The sequence below is a fragment of the Labeo rohita genome, chromosome 12, assembly GCF_022985175.1.
Source record: "Labeo rohita strain BAU-BD-2019 chromosome 12, IGBB_LRoh.1.0, whole genome shotgun sequence".
NCBI classification, from domain to species: Eukaryota; Metazoa; Chordata; class Actinopteri; order Cypriniformes; family Cyprinidae; genus Labeo; species Labeo rohita.
Window position 1 is genome coordinate 23544796 of NC_066880.1, and position 21579 is coordinate 23566374.

Sequence of the window (21579 nt, forward strand, 5' to 3'; positions counted from 1 at the left end):
TTCCTTTAAATACTTTGGTCAGTTCAAGAATATTTTTGTCAATTTTATATTATTTATTTGAAAGAATGAAAAGTGCAGTTTCATGGCTATCCTTGTATTGTGCAACTGGTCCATGTTTTGTTCAACTGAGGTTGATATATGTGATTTAGAAAGAGTAACTAGTGATTTAGAAAGTAGTTAGTACAGTGTTCAAATTACACAGTTGAAGATGTAATTAGTAGCTATTATTTAATTACTTTTTATTATTTTTAAAGTAACTTACCAAAAACTGACAAACAGTAGGTAGCTGAAGTTTATACATATTAAGTCTTTTTTTCCAGCAGTGGTACACAAACACACACAAATTTGATATTTAAACAGTCACGTTTTGCATTTATAAAAAAACAAACAAACAAAAAAATGACTGCATATTTTAACTTAACGTAATAATTAGCAATTGGCATACTCATTCATTGATTTGACAGATAATTGTGTGTATCCAAGTATCTGTGTGGAGAGAGAAAGTGAGAGACGCGCATGCGCGCTACATTTACACTTCCGGGTTTGTCTTTAAGTGAAATGTAACATTTCGCTTGTGATGTATGTATGAAACTTGTTGCCCGGGCTGCGAATAAAAGGTGCTTATCTCTAATCAAAGCGACACGTTATTTAAAGACAAAAGAAACAGTGGCGATGAATACTGTCATGCTCGGCGAATGAGACTCTCACTAGACTCGCTCTAATGGCCTGATGTTGCACTGGTGTGCCTTATGACCGGACGGACTAAAACAGCAGCATGACGCGCCTGATGTTTCTAGCAGCCGCGGTGTTTCTCTTGTCCGCTCCTGCGAGCGCCTCTCAGGGGGACAAAGAGCCCGTCTATCGCGACTGTGTCAAACAATGCGTCCGGACAAACTGCACGGGGGCCCGACTGCGCGGATTCCAGTCCGCTCAACCTCCATACATGGCACTCACAGGTACTGTACTAACCTGTTTTTGTTATTAACCCAGTGGAGTATTATGCAAACTGAATTTATTTCTCAGCTGTAGAAAATGTCATAGTGTTATTATAAATTAAATTATTAGGAGTAGCTACTAAATTATTTAATGACAATTTAATTGAAGAGAAGTTGATGTGTATTTTAATATGAGCATTTATACGAACCACGACACAGACCTGTTTACGAACATTTTTGTTTATACATAACCATACGTTCTATGATTAAAAAAAGGAACAAAAATGCAATATGTCAGCTGTCATAATAACAGAATTGTTTCTTCATAGCAGGGTTTTGTTCTTAAAGTTCTTATTCCTTAACTTATATCAATATATATGTATATATATATATATATATATATATATATATATATATATATATATATATTTTTGGACATGTACTATAGTAATTCATTCCATGGTTTTGTTCTAAGTAAATACTATTTTATTCCATTTTTGTTAAATAATTAAATCAACACTAATCAAAACCCAAGCCCTGCTGAAAATTTTTTTAATCAAAATAATATAAAACAACCAAAATACTGTGGCTTTTAATGGTCTTATCTGACTTGGCTTGTCTGGTTGGATGATTTAGAGGCGTTTTGGGGCACTTTTAAGACTTAGCCAACCAGCTTAACTAGCTAAACACCAGAGACGGGTTAAACTAGCTAGGACCTGCAAACCACCATAGACTGGTGGTGTTATTTTTCCCTCAGGAGAGCACGGAAAAAGCAGACTATGACTGGTTACCTGCATGAGAGGAAACATCATGCACCACATACAGTGTTTATACAACACCAATCAACATTTGGACACATCTACTCATTTTTGTTTGCTTAAATGAATTTTTTTATTTAATTTTGTGTATTTTTATGTTTTGAAAGCAGTCATTGTTCTAGTGTAACGATGCTACATAATAAATATTCTGGCTTCAATATCAAGCCAGATTGACAGCATTTGTGACAAAAGGTTGATTACCACAAAAATAAATTTTGACTCACCCTTTGTGTTTAAACGTGGAGGTAAAGTTGAGGCATTCTCACTGGAGATTTTCTAAAACTGACTTTAAAAGGTGCATCCTGGCTTTTTAAACGGTTTTGAAAGATACCAGTCTACCAAACACTACCAGTCAAAAGTTTTTTAACAGTAAGATTTTTAATGTTTTTTTAAAGAAGACTCTTCTGCTCACCAAGCCTGTGTTTATTTGTTCCAAAGTACAACAAAAACAGTAAAAGTTTGAAATATTTTTACTATATAAAATAACTGTTTTCTATTTGAATATGTTTTAAAATGTAATTTATTCCTGTGATTTCAACACTGAATTTTCACTACTCCCTAACACATGATCCTTCAGAAATCATTCTAATATTCTGATTTGCTGCTGAAAAAATTACTATTATTATGTTGAAAACAGCTGAGTAGAATACTTTGATGAATAGAAAGTTCAGAAGAACAGCGTTTATCTGAAATAGAAATCTTTAACATTATAATTGTCTTTATCATCACTTTTGATCAATTCATAGCATCTTTGGTAAATAAAAGTTTTCATTTCTCTCATAAAAAATACTGACTCCAAGCTTTTGAATGTTAAAGTGTATAATGTTTTTTTTATTTTGGATAAATGCTGATCTTTGGATCTTTCTATTGTTTTAAATATTGATAATAATAATAAATAAATGTTTCTTGAACAACAGATCAGCATATTAGAATGATTTCTGAAGGATCATGTGACACTGAAGACTGGAGTAATGATGCTGAAAATTTTGGTCACAGAAATGACATTTAAAATTCAAACAGAAAAGACGTCTTTAAAAAAACCATTAAAAATCTTACTGTTCAAAAATTGGTAGTGTTTGCTGGACCTGTTGTTGGCTGTTTTTCCTTCACTATCCTATCTTACAATAAATCATTAATGTTGTAAAGAAATTAATATGTAGACACAACTTTTCTTTAAACATAAACCTTTAAGTCAAAAGATTTTTATAAGAGCATGAATTGCATAAATTTAATCAAGTTTGTTCTGACTAATTCTGTGTGAGATTTGGCTAGCTTTGTAGATCTACAAAATGGCCAATTAATGTTATAAATGTCAATTAATTTTGTCTTGCAACCTTTCCTGTGCAATCGATCATTTGAAGTCTATGATCTTTCAGGCTGGACGTGTCGGGATGACTGCAGGTATCAGTGCATGTGGACCACTGTTGGTCTGTACCAGGCAGAGGGCTACAGCGTACCACAATTCCATGGGAAGGTTAGTGTCAGAATTGTCAACCAATGTGAGAGGAGACCAATTTTAATGGTCATCACTATGGAAATATATGTATTTCCAACCCTGATTCTACATCTTTCTTCCTATTTCTAACTTTGTCTAGTGGCCTTTTGCTCGTTTCCTGTGTTTTGAGGAGCCTGCTTCTGCGCTGGCGTCTCTGCTCAACGGTCTGGCATGTCTGCTGATGCTGCTGAGATACCGCAGCGCCGTCCCTCGACAGAGCCCCATGTACCACACCATCACCGCCTTCTCACTGGTGAGACAGTGTCTGTCTGGTGTAGTACTGAGAACCATTCTTATTCATAACTAGGTTTCGTTTTTAAAAAACGCTGCAATCGAATGACTTCCTTGACATTCATTTCCGTTAATGATTCCAGAATTTCTGCATTCTTGCACTGAGTGCAGTGGGAGGATGTGTGCATGGTTGCCACTTGCCAGGTTGGGGATGATTAAGAGAAACACTCTGACTAGGGAATTAAAACTCTTGACATCTGGCAACCCCAAGTCTGAAAGCTCATAGAGGCTTATTACCAACAGAAGATAACAGAAATGTCAAATGGAAAAAGAAAAAAAAAACTGCAGGCCAATATCGCAGACGACTATGCTCATTTAACAGCGAAGCATAAATCATGTGTGGTTAAGACAATAAATGTATAATTTGTTTTCCTATTGTGATGTTCTCACTGATTGCACATAAAAGCAAACATGCAGCACAAACAGTGTAATCACATTTGCTCTTCTGCGCTGGTTCAATGAATCAATCAAAATGACGTATAAACCAGTCTCAGACTCGTGAGATATTGGTTTGATTTAACCCAATGACTCCCTAAATCAAAGCTGACACTGAAAAATAACACTGAAATCTCACTAGATTTTTTTGACTTGTTGCAACAAGCTGCAAAACAGATGGTTCCAGTATTGTTAAATTCCTTACCATTCTGATTCCCATTCTGCATCTCTGCAAATAATATCAGAAACTTATTAAAATTAAAATTACAATTTTTAAACTCATGTTTTATTTTATTTTTGTATATTTATTTTTAGGGGTTTAGCAATATGTGTTTTTAGGGCCGATACTGATTTTTAGGGATCAAGTAAACCGATAACCGATATTTTGAGCTGATATATATGTCTGGTGTAAAAATGAAAATTATTATCAAAATTAAGAATAACAAGAGCTCTGACAAACATTCTTCAAATGCTTTTAAATTATTTTATCTGCAAATATTTTTTGAAAATTACCGATAACCATAAAAAATTTTATATCAGTGCCGATAATTGGTCATTTCCTATTTATTGTTTTGTTTTTTATTCAACATAAGACTGCAGTCTCACTAGGTGTTTTTTTTTTACTTGTTGCAACAAGCTGCAAAACAGATGGATCCAGTATTGTTAAATTCCTTACCATTCTAATTCCCATTCTGCATCTCTGCAAATAATATCAGAAATGTATTAAAATTAAAATTTTTAAACTCATGTTTTATTTTATTTTTGTATATTTATTTTTAGGGGTTTAGCGATTATGTGTTTTCAGGGCCGATACTGATTTTTAAGAATCAAGTAAACCAATAACCGATATTTTGAGCTGATATATATGTCTGGTGTAAAAATGAAAATTATTATCAAAATTAAGAATAACAAGAGCTCTGACAAACATTCTTTAAATGCTTTTAAATTATTTTATCTGCAAATATTTTTTGAAAATTACCGATAACCATAAAAAATTTTATATCGGTGCCGATAATTGGTCATTTCCTATTTATTGTTTTGTATTTTATTCAACATAAGACTGCAGTCTCACTAGGTGTTTTTTTTTATCTTGTTGCAACAAGCTGCATAACAGATGGATCCAGTATTGTTCAATTCCTTACAGTTCTGATTCCCATTCTGCATCTCTCCAAATAAAAAAAGAGGAGTCCTAAAATATGAAAACGTATTAAAATTAAAATTAAAATTTAAATTTAAATTTTTAAACTCATGTTTTATTTTATTTTTAGATATTTATTTTTAGGGGTCAAGTGATATGTGTTTTCAGGGATGATACTGATTTTTAAAGATCAAGTAAACAGATAACCAACATTTTAAGCTGATATATATGTCTGGTGTAAAGATGAGAATTAATGTCAAAATTAAGAATAACAAAAGCTCTGACAAACTTTCTTTCAACGCTTTTAAATTATTTTATTGGCAAATCAGTTTTGAAAATGACCGATACAGATAACTACAAAAAAAAATTAATATCAGTGCCGATAATTGGTCAACTCCTTTTATTGTTTTGTATTTTATTTACCATAAGACTGAAATCTCACTAGGTATTTTTTTTTTATCTTGTTGCAACAAGCTGCAAAACAAATGGATTCAGTATTGTTCAATTCCTTACAGTTCTGATTCCCATTCTGCATCACTGCAAATAAAAAAAGAGGAGTCCTAAAATCTAAAAAAACATATTAAAATTCTAATTTTTAAGCTCGTTTTATTTTATTTTTATTTATTTATTTTTTAAGGGTCAACTGATATGTGTACCGATTATTACAGATCAAGTAAACCAATATTTTGAACCAATATATATGTCTGGTATAAAAATTAAAATTAATGTCAAAAATAAGAATAACAAGAACTCTGACAAATTTAGCAGCAAATCGGTTTTAAAAATTGCCAATACCGATAACCATAAAATTGGTTAATATCTGTGTCGATAATTGGTCGGCCCCTATTTATCACTTTTGTATTTTATTTCTTTAATTACTTATTAGGATTTTTTGCTATTTCTAAATCACTAATCAAATTAGTGAAATTGATAGTGTTATAAAGATGGTCACATACTCTGTGGAACATTCTAAAATCGTGCTGGATCACATGGTTATCAGTTTTGTTCATTGCATCTCCAGTGCAGTTGTCATTAAATCAAAAGGGTACAAAACACATATCAAAACATTCAGTTTAAAAGTAGGTTGAGCTCAACCACGTTTGCGTCTCTCTGCAGGTTTCCCTGAATGCATGGTTCTGGTCTACAGTGTTTCACACGAGAGACACCTATCTAACAGAGGTAACCTTTCAAGAGATGATTCAAAGACATTTTCTTATGTTCTTGGATTAAATGTAACCATAGAGATTTTCTGTATTTGTTTTATAGAAGATGGACTACTTCTGTGCATCAGCTGTCATTCTTTACTCTATCTACTTGTGCTGTGTCAGGTGTGTGAAAATGAAATCCTCATAAATGGCTGATTGACAATATATTGTGCTTGTTTTTGATGACGCAGATTAATATTTGTGTTTCAGGACATTGGGCTTGCGTAGACCCGCAATTTCCAGTATGGTGGGAGTTCTGCTCATTCTGGCCTTCACGTCTCATGTGTCTTATCTGACCTTTGTCAGTTTTGACTATGGGTACAACATGGCTGCCAATGCCACCATAGGTAAGTGTTGTGAATACTGCAGTGTGTTTACATACATGATTTGATAAAGTAAAAATATTGTTTTTTTTTTTGGGGAAAGGCTATAAGTTAATTGTATTTACTATTTTAATAAATATTTCTGGGTTGCTTATTGTGTAAATGTTTCATCAGCGTACATGATTCCAAATAAAAACAGGGGATTTGTATTCCATAATCCACTGCAAAATATTACAGTCTGACCCTGGAATCAAATAGCTGCTTTTCAAAATCCATCAGTTTCCACTGAATGAAATCATCATGAATAAAATCAAGTCATGACTCATATTTTTAATATCCTGTTTCATTCAGAAAAATATCACGTCACTGGAGTACAATGGGGTTTGAATGCTGTTTCATATTGACTGTAATCAAAGCACATTCAGTTTACTGATCACTGTAAATATTTGCATGAAAATGCCTGCAGTTGTTCTGTCAGCTTTGTAACATTTTTGACTGGATCTGTTTTTTCAATCTCATGTAAACACAGAGAGATTTTCTTGCATTGTTAGTTTGTTATTTACATAAACTCTAAAAAGGTTTTTGCAAAGTGCTTGTTTTTGGTCATTTTTATGCATTCTGTTATATGTAAATACACTAAGTGTTGTGTAAATATTACATCTGGAGAAGTATGAAACAAGTCTTCACTTGACATTTCACCCTATTTCAGATTCAAGGTTTTTTTGACAAGCTATAAGGCATACATTGTCAAAGTGTTGGTCAACATAAAAAATAACAGATATATGCATTTGCACACAATTTTAAAAAGTGAATAAAATAACAATAAAGAAGAAAAGGCCTCATTTATCAACTGAACGTAGAAACAAGCGCAGATCCATGCGTACAAATTAACTTAAAGGAGAAGTCCACTTCCAAAACGAAGATTCACGTATAATGTACTCACCCCGTTGTCATCCAGGATGTTTATGTCTTTCTTTCTTCAGTCATAAAGAAATCATGTTTTTTGAGAAAAACATTTCAGCATTTTTCTTCATGTAATGGACTGATATGGTGCCCCGATTGTGAACTTCCAAAATGCAATTTAATTGCAGCTTCAAACGATCCCAAATGCAGTTGTTAACAATCCCAGCTGAGGAAGAAGGGTCTTATCTAGACCTTATCTAGGTCTTGTCAAACGCTTGTCTTGTCTCACTCTGCCCAAACTTTTGTTCCAGGTCATGACAGTTAGAGTATTTCGAAAAACTACAATCGTATTTTCTCCCTCAACTTCGAAATCGTCCTCTATCGCTGTTTTACCTTTTTTGTTAAGGGTGTTTGAGCTTCTTTGCATGTTTACTTTGCAAAGACTGGGTCGGTACTTCTGCAGCGATGTAGGATGATTTTGAAATGATTTTTGAAGTTGAGGGAGAAAATACGATTGGAGTTTTTCTACATACTCTTACTGCCTTGAATCAGAATACACAGAGTTCAACGAGAGCAAGGCAAGACGAGCGTTTGAAGCTGCAATTAAACTGCATTTTGGAAATTTAAAATCGGGGCACCATATCAGTCCATTATATGAAGAAAAATGCTGAAATGTTTTTCTCAAAAAACATAATTTCTTTATGACTGAAGAAAGAAAGACATGAACATCTTGGATGACAATGGGGTGAGTACATTATATGTGAACCCTGCCAATCCCGTCGTACGAACAATCGTACGTTGATAAATGAGGCAGCTGAAAACAATCGTCATTTAAATATCACGCCCCTAAAAACACCCCAAATTAAAAGCCTTGCCCCTAGAGTTTACGACACAGAGAAACGAAACCCGGCCCGAAAGAGAAAGTAAACTCATGAAAGAGAAATTGATCTTACTCTAAAAACACCATTTAACCTTACATTTGCAAACAACAGCATTAATTTACAGCATGTACATTAAATACCAATAAATATACAGAAACATTTATAAACATTACAGCCTATTTAGTTCTACTTAATCAACAACAAACTTTAAATTGAACGGTATTACAGAACAAGAATGAAAAATGAGTAGCTATAAAATTTTATATTAAACTATAAAGTAAAACACAAATTAGGCTAGTGAGACATAATACAAACGTCGGGCTAAAATGAATAAATAAGTAAAACGAAACTAAACGGCATTGGGCTTACAAGCCTCTCTCATCAACATCCAAATGTTCCCATTTTTGTTGTGTTGTTGTAAGATGTTTTAAACTGTAATTTATTCCTCTAATTGCAATTTTCATCGACTGAATCAATGCAAAACCAGCCTCACATTATGTAAACTGAATTAAACTGGAGATTTAAAAACAAAACTAATACAATAGGCTACATTAGGTATTAGTTTCTCATCCATCTTTCTTTGCCTCTGGTCTTTGTCTTCTCTGTCACAGGCATGATAAACCTATTATGGTGGCTGTGCTGGTGTTGGCTGAACCGCAGGATTTTGCCGTACTGGTGGAAGTGTGGGATGGTGGTGCTGTTACTGCATGGCCTTGCCCTGCTGGAGCTGCTGGATTTCCCTCCACTCTTCTGGGTTCTAGACGCTCATGCCGTCTGGCACCTCAGCACCGTGCCCGTCCACTTCCTCTTCTACAGGTACACATGCACAGCCTGTATGTCTATATTGTGTGCCTGCAGCGTGTAGATTGTACATATTAATTTTGGTGCCCATAGTTTTCACACATTTCTCAGTACTTAGGTAAGCTCTTTGTACAGTTCTTCTTACCAACTTTCAGCTTGGCACAACAGTACATTTCACATCCAAACTGTGATAAAACTACCAAAACACTTGTTTCAAATTAATTCATTCTTCCATAACACATAGCAAAGATTGTCACCCAACAAACACACTTTGTCACTCAGAACATTAACAGGGAGCATTATACAGTGTTTTCTTTTGTACAAGAATGACAGCTCACTACTGTTTAGAATCCACTGCAGTTTGTTACATGGTCCATGTTTACAGTGCAGTACAAAACTATTCTAAAGTTGTCTCCTTTTGTTTAGATGGAAATGAAATGGAAAGATCATCTATCTAATCATTCTGATAGTATTTCATTTTTTAGATTTGAAATATATTTCTTTACTTTAGAAATGTGAATTCACATTGTTCGAAAGATAGTCACTGAATTCTGTATTGACAAATTTACAGAGCCCTGCACATGACATATGAAACAGTATTGTTTGGTCAGTATAAAAACTATAGAAGTCTATGGAAAGTCCCCACAAGTCACAAAAACAAACAAATATATGAAGAGTTCAGATGCAAAAGCAGCTAAATCCATCTGATATATAGGTTTCTATGTAAGTACCGGTACTTCTGACTGGGCTGAGGCTGGTATTTTCTTTGAAGAAAAAAAATGCATTTTTATCAGGCATTTTTATATATATATATAACAATACAAACAGGTTTTCTGTAAGGGATAGGCTTAGGGTTAGGGTTGGGTGAGGGGATAAACAGTATTGTTTGGTCAGTATAAAAACTATAGAAGTCTATGGAAGGTCCCCAAAATTCACAAAAACAAACAATATATATATATATATATATATATATATATAGACTTCTATAGTTTTTATACTGACCAAACAATACTGTTTATCCCCTCACCCAACCCTAACCCTAAGCCTATCCCTTACAGAAAACCTGTTTGCATTGTTACATTTTCAGATAAACATCATTTACTATTTTTAATCATTTTACATTGTGGGGACCTTGTGGGGACATTTGGTCCCCACAGTGTAGCAAGAACAAGGACACACACACACACATTTTAACAATTTATTTAAATCCACTTAAAAGAAAATAATTTACAGGGACATAAATATTACAGATGCAATAAGATACATGTACAAAATCATGGACCAGTAGCATACAACAGATTTTCACAATATTAAGCATATCACCATGTTATGAATATACATAACAATGTCTCCGCCATATATGGCGGCTGCCTATGATAGCAGACAAAGCACAATACTTTGCTAACTGTTTAGCCCTCTTTTTTGGCATCCCAAGTTGTTGAAGCCCTCTCACAACCAACCTATGTATATGTCCTAAGCTGCCAAATATAAAAACAGATAAACGACCCCGATAACCTATCTCCGTAATAATATTTAGGAGTGGTTGGTATTTAATGACTTTAGTCATAAAGTCTTCGTCCATACTAGAGTCAAAAGTGCATGCTACCTCCAGAATGAACACTTCTCTACGCTCCTCATTAATCACAACAACATCTGGTGTATTAGCAGACAAATGCGAAAAAATTCCAGAATTACTGTTAAGACACTGAAACATAGATGTCCTTACACAAGAATGCTTGTATATTCTTACTACAGATGGTAGATACTTTGATATATCCTTCACTATAAGGTCCACCATTCTATCATGACGGGCTATGTACATTCCCTTGTAAGCATGGCAGCCATTCAAGATATGTGGCAATGTTTCAGTAATCTGCTCTTTAGTGTGATGCAAGCAATGAGGAACCTGAGTTGTGGGAAACCAGATAGAAAGGTTGCGTCTTGTACGTAGAAACTGTAAAAATTACAATGTCCTCACTGAGTGCAGTATTCTTAAGAAATGAATGTGACACAGAATGATCAGCCAAAGAAAGCTGATCACATCACACATGCATACACACACACACATTTGTTTTTGTGAATTGTGGGATATTTATATATATTGTGGGGACTTTCCACAGACCTTTTACTGTTTTTATACTGACCAAACAATATTTTTTTTATCCCCTAACCCAACCCTAACCCTACTCCTACCCCTTACAAAAAACCTGTTTGCATTGTTACATTTTCATATATACGTCATTTACTATTTTTAATCATTTTTTTCCATCGTGGGGATCACAGGCCGGTCCCCGCAATGTCAAAAATTTCAGGTTTTACTATCCTTGTGGGGACATTTGGTCCTCACAATGTAGCATAAACAAGTGTACACACACACACACAGTGGCCATGATTTACGAATTTGTTCCTCAAACATGGTCACGATTTATATAACATGAAGGAACGCATTTGAATAATTTAGTTACCTGCGGGAATGATTTCTTAAAGGATAAGTTCACACCCAGAATAAAATTTTCCTGATAATTTACTCAGCTCTATGTCATCCAAGATGTTTATGTCTTTCTTTCTTCAGTCAAAAAGAAATTAAGGTTTTTAAGGAAAACATTCCAGGTTTTCTCTCCATATAATGGACTTCAGTGCTGGCCAACGGGTTGAAGGTCCAAATTGCAGTTTCAGTACAGCTTCAAAGGGCTCTACATGATCCCAGCTGAGGAAGAAGGGTCTTGTCTGGTGAAACAATTGGTAATTTTCTAAAAAAACAGAACATTTCTATACTTTTTAACCACAAATGCTCGTTTTGCACTAGCTTGATGCATTGTTTAGTCATGTTGGAAAGGTCAAAGGTGACGTCGGTGGAAGTACCGACCCAGTGTTTACAAAGTGAATGTGCCAAGAAATGTAAATGCCCTTTACAATAAATGGGTAAAACAATGATGTCAGACAATTTTGAAGTTGGAGGAAAAGATGTGGATGCACATCGTAGAGCTAGTGCAAGACAAGCATTTGTGGTTAAAAAGTATAATTATAAGTATAAATATTTATTTATTTATTGATTTTAAGAAAATGACTGATCGTTTCACTATATAAGACCCTTATTCCTCGGCTGGGATCATGTAGAGCCCTTTGAAGCTGCACTGAAACTGCAATTTGGACCTTCAACCCGTTAGCCACCACTGAAGTCCACTATATGGAGAAAAATCCTGGAATGTTTTCCTCAAAAACCTTAATTTCTTTTTGACTGAAGACAGAAAGACATAAACATCTTGGATGACATAGGGGTGAGTATATTATCAGGATTTTTTTTATTCTGGAAGTGGACTAATGCTTTAAACATAACATTCTTAAGTAGAAATATTCTTGTAAAACATACACTGTAAAATAATTATGTTTTCCTTGTTTTGTTTTTTCTTGTAGTTTTCTCATAGATGACAGCCTTCACCTCCTCAACACAGAGAAGCCTGGAGTGAAACTGGACTAGGAGGAAACAGTCTCAGAACCCCAACCCCTCCTCTGATATCCTTCCCATCAGGGCAAGTGTGAGCCGGACCGAGCCAGGCCTCAACCGCAGTGGCTTCCGGCACGTGTCCTGGGGCTGAAGTTTTGAATTTCGTTCATTTTCTTTGTGTTTACATTTTTCTTTTTACCATAACTTTTTATTTTTGCATTGTACAGAAAGGGTTGTCGTTTGGTCCGGTTTTAAAGATGTGCCACTGTGCTGTAGTAGAAACCTGATTGATGTTTGCATTCACTTGAGCTTTGCCTTCAATTAAGAAGTAAATCAGCCTTTATTAACACAGCACTCTTTTAAAAAGGTGCACTGAATAATAAGTATCTTTGCAGATCTTCACAAAAGCTGTACATATCTCCCATTCATATCCGTCTATATTCGTGGTGCTGGATTTAATGGCCCTGAGGTGAAAATATTTCAGACATAGAAGCAGATGGAGTTTTAGGTTTAAATCCATCCATAAGCGTGCTGAATATCAGGAGGGGTTATGACTGAGCAGCATGCTCTGTTTCTGAGACGTGTGGCGGTTACCTCACTAGGGTGCAATATCAGTGGCTACCAGCAGAGAGCGCAGTGCTGATTAGTTTCCACATTGCGGGAAGTCACTGTTTGCTGTTCTGTGAATTCCCAGCATAGACTTGTGATGGATTGGATGTTTTGTTGTTGTAGAAGTGCATATCAATTTACCCATTCTGTTTCTATAGTCATCACTCACTTTAATCACTGGAGATTTCAAAGGAATTGTCCACACAAAATGAAAATTAACATTTACTCATGATCATTTAGTGAAACACACTGAGTAAAGTTTAGCAGAATGTTCACATTATAAAAATAATAGGTGACCAATAGTGACTAACGAGCTTCAAAAATGACAAAATGCACCATTAAAAGTATCAAAAAAGTGGTATATATACAGGGTTCGTACAAGGTGCTTAAAGTACTTGAATTTGAAATTTAAGGCCTGGAAAACCCTTGAAAATAGCAATATTCCTAACGAGGTACTTGAAAAGTGCTTGAATTATTGAAAGACAATGTATCTATGAAATTAGTGTTTAATTTTTTATATATCTTAAATGTCTTTTCATGCAATTGGGAAAAAAACCAAAATATTTTTTCTTTTATTTCAGTTAATAAAACTAGTTAAAAAAAAAAAACAAATAAAACTAGCCACCTAAGCCAGCTGTAGTACTGACAATTTTGTGTACACATGGCTGAAGACGTGAAAAGAGGAACAGATGAACTGAGTGAGTCATTTACGCTGGAACCGCTCCAATTGATTCAAACTTGTGATTTCAAGCGATTCACAAGCAAAATAAACAAATCAAATTAAAAGAGCCAATCATTTTTGAATTTCACATTGCTTGTAACGATTTTAAAAAGCACATAGTGGTGGGTGAAACTGAGTGGGTTTTTTTTTGTTTTGTTTTTTTGAAACTCAGAATTAGCTTAAACCATTGCATCGCAAAGTGATTCACTGTTTCAAAGCACTCCAATTGGATCGCATATACTGAATCATTTGATTCAAATTGGGACTTTAGATCTCGTATCACGAATCATTTGATTTCGATTGGGAATTTGGAGTTGGTTCGTGAATCATTTGATTTAGATCAGAACTTTGAAGCAGGTTCATGAATCTTTTGCTTCATATCGAAACTTTTGAGCATGGAGCGTGAATCATTTGATTCAGACTGAGACTTTGGTGCACATTCACAAATCATTTTATTCGGTTCGGGACTTCAGAGCACGTACCACGAATCATTTGATTTAGATTGAGACTTTGAAGCAGGTTCGCAAATCATTTGATTTAGATCGGAACATTGCATATCACAAATTTTTTATTTAATTTTTTACGTTTTTTTTTTTTTTTTAATTTGATTAAGATCCAGACTTCATGAGTGTGTATCATGAATCATTTTACTTAGATTGGAACTTCGGAGCAGGATCACAAATCTTTTGCTTCACATCGAAACTTTGAAGCATGGATCTTCAGTCATTTGATTCAGATCGAGACTTCGCTGCAGGTTCGCGAATTATTTGATTCAGTTCGGGACTTTGGAGTACATATCGCAAATCATTTGATTTAGATTTAGAAACTTTGGAGCAGGTTCACAAATCTTTTGCTTCACATCGGAACTTTGGAGCATGAATCATTTGATTGAGTGCAGTGCATTCAATCATTTGAGACTTCAGAGCAGGTTCATGAATCTTTTGCTTCACAACAGAACTTTGGAGCGTGGATCGCGAATCATTTGATTCAGATTAAGACTTCAGTGCAGGTTCGCACATCATTTTATTCAGTTCGGGACTTCAGAGCACGTATCGTGAATCATTTGTTTCAGATCGGGATTTCAGAGTGGTTTCACAAATCTTCTTTTTTTTTTTTTTTCTTAATGGTTTTTCTATTATTTAATTAAGGCAGTACAGTTATAAAAAACAAAACCCAGAAAAAAGCATACACAAGTACAAAAACCATGGTTCTAATTTGAAAGAGAAGACATTGTTTGATAAGTGAGATCTCTGATTAAAGTCCTTGAAAATCAAAAATGTAGTGCTGGAAAAGTCCTTGAAAGTCCTGGAATTTCATTTTACAGTATCTGTACGAACCATATATATATATATATATATATATATATATATATATATATATATATGTATATGTGTGTGTGTGTGTGTGTGTGTGTGTGTAATTGTGCTCTACGTAGGCCTGTTCACACCAAGAACAATTACATATACCATGTGCAAATTCATCAGTCAACGCCATTACAAAGCATTTTCTCCTTAAAATGCAATGTGCCAAAGACAGTATCAAAAATGCAGTTAGAAACAGCCTGTTTCGTACTATAACAAACATGTAACCAATCCAGTCATCTTGCAGAGTGGAGCTTTTTATATCATTATTAAAGCGTTTCTACCTAGGGATGTCGATTTTTAGAAATGTAGCTCTCTAAAATGGCAAACAGAAGTGGGAACGGGCCCTATTTCTGTGTGGTATATGTAAATCATTATTTATCAATAATTTACTGAAACTCTATGTCAGGGGTCACCAAACTTGTTTCTGAAGGGGCCGGAATCCTGCAGAGTTTACCTCCAACTTTCCTCAACACACCTGCCTGGAAGTTTCAAGTATACCTAGTAACACCTTGATTAGGTTTGGAGCTAAACTCTGCAGGGACACCGGCCCTCCAGGACAAGATCTGGTGACCCCTGCTCTATGTCATGATATGGATAGTATGATTAAAAAAAATGGTGCTTTGTTGCCATTATGTAGGTTAATACTGGAGCCTTTGGTCACCGTATGCTTCCATTTTATAGAAAAGAACAGCATGAACATTCTGCTAAACATCTCCTTTTGTGCTCCTTAAAGGAAAATCATGAGTAAATGACAGATTTGTTATATTTGGGTCATTTTTTACAATCACTCTAGGGGAATGTATAGTATCAGCACCACAGACCTACTCGTTGCCTGAATATAAAATACTGACTTGATGCTTTTGACAGAAAGAGTTAAAGAGTGGCATGGTATGTGAAAGCAAAGAAATCACTTACTTTTTTGACTGGAGTTTTATAGTATGGTTTTTCTCTATGTTGCTGCTTTATGTTTTTTCATTTCCTTAAGCTTTTTATATATCCAATCACTTTGTGCTTTATTTTGACAGATTTTGGTTTGATTTTTATTTTCACCAAGAATGCCTTTGCAATGAAAATATTACATAGAATTGGGTTTTCACTGAAGGTAATGGAAAAGGGATAAAGAAGGATTTGTGTGTGTGTGTGTGTGTGTGTGTGTGTTTAGTTGCTGTGCAATTTGAGCTTGTAGTGCATCGCATTTACACACATTTATTACTATAGCAACCTGACAGCTACCACGGCTTATATCCTTAGCAATGTTATTAAGCTCCTTCTCTTCAGAACTCTTGTCACACTATGCCTTACATTTTTAATCTTTTTATTGTTCATACAAGGCAGCACACTTCCATGTGTGAGTATCCACAAATCTCTCACCATCCTCAAACTCTTACTCACTTGTGCCAGACTATTTCTTTATTTTGCGTATCATTTTAAAGCAAATTCACACTTTGACAGATTCCAGAGTTATTGTGACTGGAGCCAAAACCACGTTTGATTGCCTGACATGTCTTTGTTCCATATCATCACTTGTGCACTTTGTGTATGTGTGTGTGCGTGCGTGCGTGTGTCAGAACAAGAGTGCAAGCATGATCGGCCTGGAGGGTAAATATAGCTATTTAGAAAGGCTAAAAGCGGTATAGAGGGGGAGGGGACAACAAGGGTATCCAGAACAGTGATGGCGCGGGCCGCTGATCAGACTCAACAATTCATTGCATCTGTCTTTTGAGAGTCTTAATGAGCAGAAAATCAGTGCTACAGTATTTCTACAACAATGAGGGAGTTTAACCACTAACTACCATTTTTTAAGCTTGTTTATTATAGGGTTAGTTCACCCAAAAATGAAAATTGTGCCATTAATTGCTCACCCTTGTGTCGTTCCAAACCTGTAATCTTTGGAAACACAAAATAAATATTTTTTTATTCCATGTGACATTAGTGGTCCAACCATAATTTTATGAAGTTACAAGAATACTTTTTGTGCTTAAATAAAGCAAAATTGTTGAATAAAGTCATTATTTTTGTTTTCTTTGGACGCAAAATAGTATTTTCGTAGTTTCATAAACTAAAGGTTGAACCACTGATATCACATGGACTATTTTAATTATGTCCTTACTATTTTTTGGGTCTTGGTCGTTGCGTTGCTGTCTATGCAGGGTCAGAAAGCTCTTGGATTTCATCAGAAATTTCTTAAGTTGTGTTCTGAAGCTGAACAAAGGCCTTACGGGTTCGAAACTACAGGAGGGTGAGTAATCCCTGCTGAAAAAAACAGCTAAAACCAGCCTAAGCTGGTTGGCTTGTTTTAGCTGGTCATCCAGGCTGGTCTTAGCTGGTCAGCAGGTTGGTTTTAGAGGGGTTTTGGCCACTTCCAGGCTGGTCTTAACCAATTGTTTTTTGTTTTTTTTTTTCTTAAAACCAATCTGACCAGCCTGGCCAGGCTGGGAGACCAGCTAAAACCAGCTACTTCCAGCTTAAACCAGCTAAAACCAGCTTAAACCAGTTTTTTTTCAGCAGTTTTTTAATTTCAATGAAAATTTTTATTTTTGAGTGAACTATTTCTTTAAAATCATAATCAAATGGAAGTAGCAACAGATCTTTTCTTCTGTATTGTGACGTATATCCGAGTTTAGCGGATTAACGACAAAAGAAAAAATGAAGGGCGGGACTTGGTTCTTGATTGATTGTATTTTGAGACGTAGATCCCGCAATACGTCACCGGAGGGAAATCTGTCATTTTCACTGGAAGATCCTTTTCAATTAAACATTACATGGTCAATTTCTTTTGAAAAATAAATGCATGCATGGATTAATTTTTGCAACACAATCTATAACATGTATTTATATGTACAACTGAATTCTATAACCAGCATCTGTAGCAAGTTGTCAATTACCACAGAAAATTCAACAAATTTCCCAGAGAAATTTTGACATGTACCATGCAGAGGGCTTTCGTTAACCGAAAATTGTCCATCATTGACAGGATTTTTTTTATCAGTGACGGAAAAATCTGAAGGCTGTCCATCACTTTGACAGATTACACTGAGGGTATTGTAACTTCCAACTGTAATTCCCACCCCTGTCCAGTGTAGCAGCAGAGCATGGGATCTAGAACAAAAATGAAACCGTCACAAATCTTTTGCTATGCGTTTGATGACACACAGGCAAGTAACGTTACCCAGAAGCTACAACGACCACATTAAAGAGTGCCAAAAGGGTATTTATTGCTTGAATTTCCTAATGAAATGGACAGAATTTGAAATCTGAGACTTGTTTCATATTAAAAGTAACACAAAGCTTAGCCTATTGCGATTTATTGGATAGGAGGTGCACTATGTACTGTTCATTCATCAACTGAAAACAGCATAGACCAAAAGATCGATTGTGATTTACAAAACGAGAATATATTAAACTCGCTGATCACTGTTGAACATGAAAAGTTACGCAGTCTCATCTGTTCTCTTCAAAATAAATGCATAAGCCTATGGTCCTGTAGGTTTATAATTAAAAATGAAAATGTGAACAAAAATAAAAGCAATTAAATGTCTTATTATAATTAAAATATGAAAATTAAAATGACGGTTGGTAATAGATTATGGCGGAATTTTTACAACCCTATCTGTCAAAATGGACAAAGTTTAAGCAACCTCTGGTACCATGGTAAAAACAAAATGTAATGGAAATGATGAAAAATCCAGATATAGTAGTTGGATCCTTACAACTGACATCTGTGAGGCCACATCTTTCCCCTATAGATTTCAGTTGTAAATATCTAACTCTCAACACAAATGTTTGTTTGTTTATACAAATTGAGGGAGGAGTTGAAATATTTTTTCTTTGGTGATTGACAGATGCTTCGGGAATATTCCTTAAATTAATGCAAGATCCTTTTTGTTGGATACAACTGTACTAATTTATATATATATATATAAATCCTTTTCACCTTCCCTTAAGACATTTTTCTTTTTTTTTTTTTTTTTTTAAAGCAGAATGAAGGTCATAGAATATACTGTCTGCAAATCCATCAAATTAAAACTGTAAAATAACCTGCATGCTGAATGTAAACTTGACCTTTTTTCATGTTTAAGAAACTAAAAAGAAATGGAATGAGATTTACTGTATGCCCAAATTGGTAATAGGTTATTTTTTGAAGAGTATTTCTTCATTACTTTTTTGACACTGTTGTCTGTATGTGATGTAACATAAGGCCAAACACCAGAGGTGGCTTCTGGGTATTCTAATTGTTAATGTCCCACTGGACTTCCAAATTCTCCCTCTTTTTCATTGGCCAGTTTAATTGTGGCCATCCACAGGCTTAACATAGACTTGCCCTGTATATCTCTCTTACATTCACTTTCTCTTCTCACTCTATCGGTCCCTTTCTCTTGTTCTCTTTCTTTGTCTTGGTATTGTATTGCACCTTTCTCCACCAACTGTACACAGATCCAAATGTGTAAAAAGAAACCTTGAAGAACTTAATAAAACTGTTCTCTATTAATTCTTTATGTGTTTATTTCAGTAACATGAATAAATTCAAGATACAGCTAAATCACAACCATCACTTTTATGAAATGGTTACTACATCATAAATAATGTAAAGGGCCTGTTTTCATTTTCATTTACTAAGCAAATTCATATAGCACCTGATATGTAAACTAAGGTTAATAGTGGGTCTTATGGACACTGCTGAACAGGTATTTCACATTGGTAATCAAACAGTTGCTGGTAGCCATTAACTTCCATAGTACAGAAAAAATACAATAGAGGTCAATGGCTACCAGCAACTGTTTGGTTACCAACATGTTTCAAAAAAATCATTCAGGCTTGGAACAACATTAAGTTTGCCAATTTAGCAAGTCATCCAGCAGAGTTTACATACAATTATACTGCAAAAACAGTATGGTATATGCTATTCTGAACCTGATGGCCTACTAAAAGAGAACTGTAAAAGTGTTTTTCTCATAATATTTGGTAAACAGCTTTGGTATAAATAAAGATACATTGAGTACATTAAATATTCAGCTATATGATAAACTAAGGTTTACTCACAAGGTTATACTCACAGACTGTATTAAGAGGGGTCATGTAAGTGACAAAATGCTGGATAGTTTTGAATGAAAGAGGTTTATTCTTCCTCCTCCTCTTTCTGCCTACATCTCAGAGTCTGAGCCTGGGGTACAAACACACTCACTATCAATGTGAGAAAAAAAAAGCACTTTTGGCATGCCATTCTCTGGAATTTTCCCCAAGTCTATTGACTTTTGAGAAAAACAGCCACTAGTAGAAATTTGTAGTGTTAACATAAAAACTCCCCAAATAGCAATTTGACAAACAAAAAATAAATTTATTAAAATTATAAGTCAGAATAAGAATAATCCAGAAATGAACTTTTGTTGATTTACTCACCTCCAGCCATTCAAGATGTTTTTTCAATGAAAAAGATCTGGAGAAATTTAGCATTGCATCACCAAAGTAGTGGATCCTCTGCAGTGAATGGGTGCCATCAGAATGAGAGTGCAAACAGCTGATAAAAACATCATAAAATGGACTATAGTTGTGTGGATTATTAAGCGAAAATCTGCGTGTTTGCAGTAAACAAATTCAACTATTCATTGATTTTCAAATTTAAACTGTCATGTGAATTACTTGTGGATTACTGTAATGTTTTAATCAGGTGTTTGAACTCTGATTCTGACGGCACCCATTCACTCCGAAGGATCCACTTGTAAGCAATTGATGTAATACTGAGTTTCTTCATCTGTTTTGATGAAGAAACAAACTCATTTACATCTTGCATGGTGGATTACAAGTACATTTTCAAGAAATTTTCTTTTTTGGGTGAACTATTCCTGCAGTTGTGTCTGATATTGATAATTTATTTCTAAAGATTTAAGAATAACCATTTCAGAATAATGAATACTTATTTTTTTTAACCACTAGTAGCTATTCCAGGAGTGTCTGTCTATTTTAACGTCACTAGAAACTGTTGTCCTTATTCACTAAATACATTGATTCAGTTTTTAGCTATTTAATTCTTAAAGGTTCCCATTCCAGTTTTTCTCGAACTATTTGTTAGACACTAATACGTTCTTAAGGCCTACAATAAATTACTGAAACATTTCTATTCTTACCAACAATTTCAAAAGATTTTTCCACTAATCTCTTGTAATTAGCATAAAAGTTCATTGAAAGTCTTACTAATAAAATTGCAATAGATACTATTC

At 34.6% G+C, this 21579-nt stretch overlaps 1 protein-coding gene across 2 annotated transcripts; it reads left to right on the plus strand.

The window, feature by feature from the left end:
* Nucleotides 1–524: 524 nt before the first annotated feature.
* On the plus strand, nt 525–19853 carry pgap3 (post-GPI attachment to proteins phospholipase 3). 2 transcript variants are annotated; one of them, XM_051123643.1, is made up of 8 exons: nt 525–956; nt 3130–3227; nt 3349–3501; nt 6229–6291; nt 6379–6440; nt 6528–6664; nt 9036–9240; nt 12640–19853. In XM_051123643.1, exons 1-8 carry the CDS (start codon nt 776–778, stop codon nt 12701–12703), a joined length of 963 nt encoding a protein of 320 aa, XP_050979600.1. In that variant the 5' UTR covers nt 525–775; the 3' UTR covers nt 12704–19853. The 2 variants fall into 2 exon arrangements, with proteins under 2 accessions (XP_050979600.1, XP_050979601.1); XM_051123644.1 differs by lacking the exons at nt 9036–9240; nt 12640–19853 and adding an exon at nt 6992–7076.
* Nucleotides 19854–21579: the final 1726 nt, after the last annotated feature.